The 8,992-nt window shown below is 42.2% G+C and overlaps 1 protein-coding gene across 3 annotated transcripts in view; it reads left to right on the top strand.

The window, feature by feature from the left end:
• adamts6 (ADAM metallopeptidase with thrombospondin type 1 motif, 6) overlaps positions 1–8,992 on the top strand; it is a 61,261-nt gene that overhangs the window by 17,351 nt on the left and 34,918 nt on the right. For all 3 annotated transcript variants that reach the window (XM_034896080.1, XM_034896079.1, XM_034896077.1), the window contains exons 9-10: positions 59–164; positions 2,063–2,209. In XM_034896080.1, coding sequence (XP_034751971.1) covers positions 59–164; positions 2,063–2,209 — 253 coding nt within the window. The remainder of the gene's footprint in view (positions 1–58; positions 165–2,062; positions 2,210–8,992) is intronic.

Below are 8,992 nucleotides of genomic sequence, written 5' to 3'. Positions count from 1 at the left end.
GTGTGTGTGTGTGTGTGTGTGTGTGTGTGTGTGTGTGTGTGTATGTGTGTGTGTCTAGGCTTGGCCTCAGTGGCTGGAATGTGCGAGCCAGAGAGGAGTTGCAGCATCAATGAAGACATCGGCCTTGGTTCTGCTTTCACCATCGCACACGAGATCGGCCACAAGTGAGTTTTTAAGACTTTTAAGATCCTAATATAAAATGTCAAATTTGATATAACACTCTGATGCGAATGGCAGTGGTGGGACAAAGTCGATGGGTCTCATGCAAGACAAACTGATTCATGCTTAAAGGTCCCCTCCAGACGTTTTAAGAGACATAAAAGACTGCTTTAAATAATAAGTTTCCTCAAAAAAAAACACAAACCACGCAAATCAACAGCCTTCAAGTGTCAAACTCTGCACATATACATCCTTCGTAAGCTCAATCATCTAAGTAAAGTAACACAGGTGCATATAAGAGGGAGTTATGAGAACCTTTCTCGTCTTTGTCCAAATTGAATTAACAGTGAATTGGACCAGCCAAACGGGCCATTAGCAGATAGTCTGCCTCTTGTGGGAATTGAGAATTACAAGGCCTCAATCAATAAATTTGGAGTTTAATGAGGGTATGAGGATAACAGTGCACTTTTTTAGAGAGTCTCTCCTGGAAGATATTCATAGTGTTGCACTTGGTTGTTGTGTATGGAATTCCTTCTTTAGCTTTACATGATATTAAAACCTTTTGTCACGTTCAAAACTGCGTGTGCTCTTATAATTGCTATGAAACAAGCAACACTTAACTACTTGAATTCACCAGACCTGTATGTAGCCTTTTTTTTTTCTCCCCGTGCAGACTTTCTAAACTGTATCTTCACATATTTCCCCATGCAAATGTGAGTGTCCACATAGCTCTGGCTCTTTCTTCCTGAATATAAAGCAAAATAATGATGATGTATTAGTCTACGTATCCTTTAGAGTTCAGCAAGATGGCGATTTCCTTTATTATGTCTCGTGTCTGCTTCTGTTGTGGGGCAGTTGTAAAAATAGTCTCTGCTTCTAGAGGATGTATAAAAAAAACACTGCAGCAGGGTTTCAACCGGGCTGATTTATTTCCAGAGTAGGGTAAAATGTCATAAACGCCAGCCTTAGAAAAACAGGTTCAGGCTGTGCGATGTGGTCCGGGTTGTTATATACATTAGACCTGATTTGTCCTGGAACTGTAAGGAAAAGTAAGCTTTGACATCCTGCGGTAACATGAGATTTTCCCCCAAATGATATCCAGACAGATAAGGTTTAAAAAAAAGAAAATTGTTAAAATGATTTATTTTCAGTGCAAAATAAATTCTTGAGCAGCTTTTATAACAGACCACAAGGTTAGGAGCTGTTTGGGTTTTTGGATCTCTCTGTGTTCTCCGGTGCAGCGATTGATCTAAAGCTCCCCCCCGGCCTGCTCAGACCTGCAGCCGCTGATTGACAGGCAGGCATCAGAGTGGTGATTAGAACCTTTTTGTGTTCATGCTGAGCTCCAGACAGGGTTTGACCCTTGACCTCCACACAGCTGTTTCAGAGCAAGAGAGCTTGATTTTTACAGCCAGAGTCACTGAGGGAGACATCCTCCAGCCAGCAACCTAACTGTCCACTCTCACCCCATCTGAACGGTGTAGGAAACTCCCACAGACAGGGTCCATTTTAGACCAGTGGTTACTGATGATCATCATACCCAGCTGAACTTAATTCCAGTTTTTTTCTTTTGTGTGTGTTATCTCTCTCTCTTTCTCTTTCTCTTTCTCTTTCTCTCTCTCTCTCTCTGACTCTCTCTCTCTCTCTCTCTCTCTCTCTCTCTCTCTCTCTCTCCCTCCCCCAACCGGTCACGTCAGATGGCCGTCCACTAAGAGCCAGGTTCTTTCCTAGGTTCCTGTCTGTTAAAAGGAGCTTTTGCACCAAATTCTTGCTCGTAGGGGGGATTTTTGGGTCTCTGTAAATTATAGAGTGGGGTCTAGACCTACTCTGTCTTTAAAAGTGTCCTGAGATAACTTCTATTTTGATTTGAAACTATAAACGAAATCAAACTGAATTGTTTCAGTTTTGGGATGAACCACGATGGGATCGGAAATTCCTGCGGTACCAAAGGCCACGAGACAGCCAAGCTGATGGCTGCTCACATAACAGCCAACACCAACCCTTTCTCCTGGTCCGCCTGCAGCAAAGACTACATCACCAGCTTTCTCGAGTAAGTGGATGATAGTTGCTCCCTGTGGGACTGTGTGTGTTTGTGTGCGTGTGTGTGTGTGTGTGTGCAGTAGAGAAAAATGGTGCAGGCCTGTTTTCCAGCTCACACTCTCTTTACAACCTGCTGCCACCGGCTGGCCCTTGTGGTGACCCGCTAGTCTGTACTCTGTGCAAGTCCTTCCCCGCTTATTCCCATGCATTTCATCACCAAGACTGCTGCCAGACCTCCTTGTGGCTGGGTATGATAACCGGGTGCCTTCCACCCTTGCATCCCTGCACCACAAGGCTGGTGATGTTAGAGCTCACGTGGTGCTCGGTGGTGATGTGTAGGCCAGCTGTCTTCAAAACCGCTGCTCCACTGTTTTGTGGATAGGCCAAGAGAAGAGAACAACTTGAAGTGGATAACATAAATAAACTGAGGAGTAAAACGATGACGTTTGGCAGAATGAGCGATTGCTGGCTGAGTAATGCCAGCTTGGCATGGTAAAAAAAAAAACAGGTTAAGGGAAGGCCAGACAAAACATCTGGAGTTGGCCTTTAGAGTCTGGCAATATACAGGACTGTATGAAATGAGCTACTACCCTGATCCCTGCTTGTCGTGGTTCATTAAGTTGAAGCTGCTTTTAGAGGAGGCGTCTGAATGAGCAGCTTTACTCACCTCAAGCAAGCAGAGGAATAATAAAAGTTAAAGCTTTTGCTTTAGGATTCACACTGACGACAAGCCAATCCATCCAGCACAACACCCTTGAATCCATGAAGTATTGCTCATAACATTGTCACACACACGATAGACAGTTTTAGTTGTCTTCCTTTACAAAACCAGGGGGCTACATTACCCGTAATGCAACCCCACTGCAAGTCAGAGATCCGGGTGTGTTATGCTAATAGCAGCTAATATAACCCTCAAGCATCTAGCCTGCAGCAGAGATAAGGAGCAGGCTTTAGAGGTCTGGTAAGATCCCTTCTTTGTAACTCCACACCCCCAAATGGTTTGACTCAAATGACATCGCTTGAGGGAATTTGAGGGCTTGAGGCAAAACTGTTTGCAGCTCCATCTGGGGACACAAAAGGCTTTAATTTTTATTTTATTTGTTTTTTAGCCTTTATCTTTGACAGGACAGATGAAGATATGAAAGGGGAGAGAGAGGGGGAATGACATGCAGCAATGGGCCGCAGGTCGGAGTCGAACCTGGGCCATATATGGGCACCCGCTCTACCAAGTGAGCTATCTGGGCGCCCACAAAAGGCTTTTAAATAACTTTTTCACATGTAGAGTAGTTCTCCTTGACACCTGTAGACATACTCAAATGTGTAAAATCTGTGAAGTTCCCCTTTAAACAATGCACATAAAAGTCCCTAAAGTCACACAGTCTCTGATAGATTCCACTTTGCTGGTAGCTGTGGATTGAAGGCTGACATTTCTCCGCCAGCCTGAGCTCACTGTATGGAAACAGCTTCATTGAGTAGGAATTACAATCAGAAAGTGGTCAGGATCGTTCCCGGAGACAAGAAACATGCTGCCATTCTTCTTTAACCATTACAGAATGAGGTCAACGATTGCTTATCTTTGTAACATTTTGCAGCAATGAAAAGGTCCTCTCACTATTTATCCTTGATGAAATAAACTGTTTGCAGAGGTGGCAGGGTAGCTGTAAACTACTGCAAAGAGCCATGTTGACTCTGTAGAGCACAAACGTTACAATAGAAACAGAAATAACGTTCCAGATGTGGCTCTGAGAAAGTCATGGTGCCCTTAAAGCGGCTCTAATCAATCAATCAATTAATAATGGATGAAATTACTATTTCTAATGTGAAAGGGTTCACCTAACTCATCTTTGCCAAAGAGCTACTGATGGTTTCTTTCAGCTCACTATTTTGGTTGACTCTCATGGCTCTCATCAACCTTATTTCCAGTAGGCAGCTGGACTACATAATGGAGCATATAGCCGTTAAAAAGCCAGATATTTCCCTCAGGAGTTGGTAAATACCAAAAACAGAGCTAAAAGAAGAGGGAATAGTAGACTTAAATGTATCAGGGGGCCAGAAAAGGACTCTATCTAAGGAATCCATCTGTTGAATGTGTAAATACTGTAGGCAACTGTTTACTAACAAGTTCTTCATATCAAATTTATAAGGTGATAATATGCCAGTGTTCTGTTTGCAGTTTATTGCATCCAGGTTGCCAAAAATATCAGTTAAAGCAGATATAACCGCTGTTAAAGGCCCAGTGTGTAACATGTGTAGTGGTTTATTATCAAAATGTTGTTGCCCGTTTACCAACTTGTACCACCTTCAATTCCAAGTATTCCTTTTGGCTTGACGTTTTACATTTGCATTCACGTGAACTGGGGTAGACACCATAGACAGTTACAATAGGTACAGGCTAATTACTGCTAACTGACATGCTAGTTAACATTAGTAATTAAACCTAAACAGCTGATGTAAGTGCAAACTGTCTGCGAGCTTACCTTGTACTCTGCGGTGATTCCTCTACTGTGCGACAGTGTGTTGCGTGGTTATGACACAATCGTTAGCCTATTTTTACAAAAACGCCTGCCATAACATGAGCTACAAGGTAATGGCGCCTTTTATACATTGTCTTCTTTCTTTAGAAATAAAAACCTGGCAAATAGAGTCTTTAGACGCTTCAGATGTGATGTTATTTGCTGTCAAAGTGGCGCCAAAATGAATGGCAGTCAATGGAATTCTAACGGCGGATTATGGCTTGGTAGCATCAAAATGGCGCCATAGGAGCTACGCGTAGAGAGGAGAGGCTTACCCGTTGGTAGACGCTCCATATTCATGCGTCATCTTGAAATACGTTAGCCGGTAAGGATCATACAGGACGTACTGCTCCGCCTTTTGCGTTTTTGCTGTCATAAGAGAAACTCACTAGGTGATGCAAATGCTGCTAAATGGTATCGTCGTTTACCGGCCCTGGCAAGATTGAATAAGGAAACATGGGGAACCAAAATCCAAATTTCAGGAACAGGAGTCTTCTTCTTCGGCCAGAAATAGAAAAGGAAATTGAAAAGAGCAAGAGACCGGCGTTGACGCGTGAAGGCTAGGTGTGAAAACGCACTTTAAACTGCGTGGTGCGAGAGAATTGATTGCAATATTTGATCTCAGTGCTAGATGAGAGAAATTCCTACACACTGGACCTTAAAAGAAGCAGACTAGTCTAAACAAAACAAGAACAGGATCTCGTAGAAGTGCCGAAGACAAAAGAAGTGGTTCCACAATGAGATTAGTAAGGGTGCATAATCCTAAAACCTGAGGATCGGGAGGACGCTGCTGCTAACCAGAACACAATGGCAGCATCACTGTCTGAAAGGGACTCATACTGTAGTGGAGCAGGACTTCTGTTCTACTTGAAAAGGCTTTATCTGGTACAACAGCATTGGTTCCCTGATCGCAGAGGACATGAAGAAAGGAAACTTCAGATTCAAACAGGGACCTTTTTGTTTGTTTGACTTACACAGGCCAGGGTCAGCTTCACCTTTTAGCTCAGTCCTATCTGAATATCCCTAAGGGACACTTTAATGTAACGTGCTTGTTAAGGGAGCTTGAACAAAGGCCGTTCAGTATGCCATGCTTGTGCATAACAATGTGCATGTATGTGTATGCCAGTCTGTGTTTGTTAAGCTTGATCCTATTTGAGTATGGTGGAAAAGCAACAAGAAACATAAAGAACACATTCAAAGTGTGTTCTTTTATTGCACTGTGGATAATGGAGCATATTTATTTAAGCCTTCCAGAGGGGATTGCAAATATTTCAATTTGTAGCTGCTTTTCACACAACAAAATCCTCCCTTTTTCCATCTTTCTGTGGAGGACTTCTCCCTCCTCAGTTCAGATTAATTGCTCATCACTAAGACCGGAATGATGGTTGCAAATCCTAATATCTAACCTTGTGGTGTAGAATCGGTTGGATGGGCTGCAAGTCTTCAGTATGTGTGTGTGTCTGTTTGGTGTGTTCATTTTTAGTTAGCGAGGCCCTCTAAGAAAGCTGATAATAGCTGCCTTGGTTGTCAGATGATGTTTCCGGCTGAGAGCTGTCAGAGGAGGGTCAGGGAACAGCATTTGTGACAGAGATGACAGTATGATGTGCCAGCTTCCAACTGGGACACAAAGAGCCGCTTCTCTGCTGCTGCGTTGGGTTTCTGTCCAGTTCTGGCTCGAAGGTTGCTGAGGATCACCAGAGCTGTGCTCTAACAACAACAAAAGAGACAAAGTTTGTCTTGTTTTCTGAGCTAAATCAATGTATTTCTCTGCATGATACTACACCCCTTCGAACATCAGACTGGTTCTTGAGTTTTTTCTTTTCAGTTTGGTTTTATTGCCTAGCTTTTATATTTCTTACAAAAGGTTTGCTGTCTGTAAACTCCAATTATCCTCCCTTTCTCTCCCTCAATCAGTGTGTTGGATATCGCGCATGCTTCTCCTAGCCAAGTAAACAACTTTGGCCGTGGTGTTGGCCTAGATTCACCCTCTTACTGGAGCAGTATGTGGTGCTTTGTTTGGGATTTTTAGGATTGGTTTATGAATGCACTTACAGTTCAGTCATAGTTTATTCTCCCGAGTCTGCGTGCCAGATTGTTGTAAATGTTTAAAGGCCGGCTGTTTGGGTTTATTAAATTCTCAGAGACCACATATAATCTGTTACATTTGATATGAGACTCTCGTGACTTGTGCTTTATGATAATGGTCAGGTTAGTCTGATTTAATCACGCTGCTGCTTGGATGCAATCAGCATGGTTAATATGTACATGAACGACTGGTGTCAGAGTTCAGGGGTGGATGATGTTCTCGCCTGTAAGAGGTTATTTCCGCTCAGATAAATTAATTTGGCTGAATCCACCGGACAGGAAGCCTTTGCGAGAATGTCATATAATAGCCCCAATGTTTAAACTTTGACTATTTTGTCTCTCTCCGAACTAATAAATAGTGAGACTTGCCTCAATGGGAGTCTGGGAGCCTCAGAGACCGACTTGTCTCTCTCTCGCCATGATGAGAGGGTCCCTTCAAAGGACGAGAGCCAGGAAAAAATGGGATTATTCCATTCAGTAACTGAGAACAGAGGATGGAGAGAGAAAGAAAGAGGGAAGACTCTAGAACACCTAAACACTTTAAATACATGTTTTGTGTGCTACTCTTGGAGGAAAACAAACAGCATGTACTAGATGTCAACATCCAAAATGATCTTTAAATTGTGCTTCGATGGGAGACTGTTGCACCCGCTGTTGTGAAGTTTAAACTTGTATCATCTATTAGAAGAAAACATTTAAAACAAACTAGTGAGTTCTTACACATGTCAGGTAAATTAAGGGGCTTTAGGGATTTTTTACCTTTAAACACTAGGCAAGCTAGAAATTTTGCCCGTTTTAGCTAACTGTCATCTGGCTGTATCTTCATATTTAACATACAGACAGAGTGGAATAATCTTCTCATCTACCTGTCATAAAGAAAGCCAACAAGTATTTTCCAAAATCTATACTATTACTTTAATGTACACTTGTATTTAGTTTGCAACAAGCGGGAAGTGACTTAGTAACTGTATAAGATGTCCTCTCACACAGCCTGGAAATTACATTGTTTTCTCAAATTTTGGTGGTATGTTCAGCCAAGCAGAGTAATTTAATTTGTTTAGTTTTTGAGATATCTTGAGTCTTCCCACTACAGCAGAAAGGTTATTAGATGTTTGTTTGTGATGCTCAGAGCAACTTCATCATCATCAAGAATTAGTGTCCCAGACTCTAAATAATGCAGAACAAGAATTTTTGTAGTGACTATTTATTCATTAGAATGTAGTTCCAATGAAAAAAAGAGTAATTTGAATTTCTTGCAATGTGCAAAAAAACAACAACACAACAGTCTTTCCACTTACCCTGGCAACTGCAGAAGTGCCCCCCTGGAGTAAAAGTAATATAAGAACTTTTGAAATGTAAACTGTTCATCTCTGCAGCCCGAGTTGCTGTTAATCACGCGTAGCTCTGCGTTATTGTTGTCATCAGGCCAACTTTTCCTTTCGAGGGATGGGAGGCATTCCACTGCATGTTGCAGCTGCCGCATCTCGAAAGAGCACAGCGTTATAGTAAATAGTCATAGTAGTATTTAGAGAGGATTCTCTGGATCGCCGAGAAGCAATTATCAAATGGAAAGTTTGTTTATTGGCACTTTATACAAAATGTCTTTTATACAAAAGGTCAAATGGATAAAACTCAGTTGTCTGCCTTCATGGACTGGGGCGAGAAAAGCTTCCACAGCTCGGCATCTCCACCCAGAATAAACAGACACACCAACAAAAGAAAGTTTCTGTGCTCCTTGGCTGAAGCATCTTTTTATTCATTTTTAGGCTAATAGAATACAATGTGTGTGTGTGCGCTTGTGCGTGTGTGTGCGTGTGTTTTCTTCCTTTGTGAGCACACATATTTCTATCTGACAAAACAGACTAAACATAATCCTAGGCCTGGACATATGACCCATAGCTCACTCCAGATTTTTCTCTTCCTTTCCCCGCTCTGTTATTTTATTGGCTCTTCTGTGGATTCAGTTTAAGCAGTGACACACAGAATAAAGGAGCACAGAGCTTCTCTTTTAAGAGACTCGGCCCTCTAAGCCTCTAGTAAAAATCTCTCTGATTGTGCTCTGATGAGGAGGCGTTGATGTGCGATATCAGCATTAACTACATGTCATTTGAGATCTCTGACCAGCTTCCTACAATGGTTGTTTTGGTGGTAAAATAAGATGAGTCAAACAACACCAGTCAATGTCTTAAAGAGAA

This window comes from Etheostoma cragini, chromosome 16 (genome assembly GCF_013103735.1).
Source record: "Etheostoma cragini isolate CJK2018 chromosome 16, CSU_Ecrag_1.0, whole genome shotgun sequence".
In the NCBI taxonomy this organism is placed as follows: domain Eukaryota; kingdom Metazoa; phylum Chordata; class Actinopteri; order Perciformes; family Percidae; genus Etheostoma; species Etheostoma cragini.
Note: the sequence above shows the minus strand (reverse complement) of the source record. Positions and strands in the feature narration are given on the sequence as shown.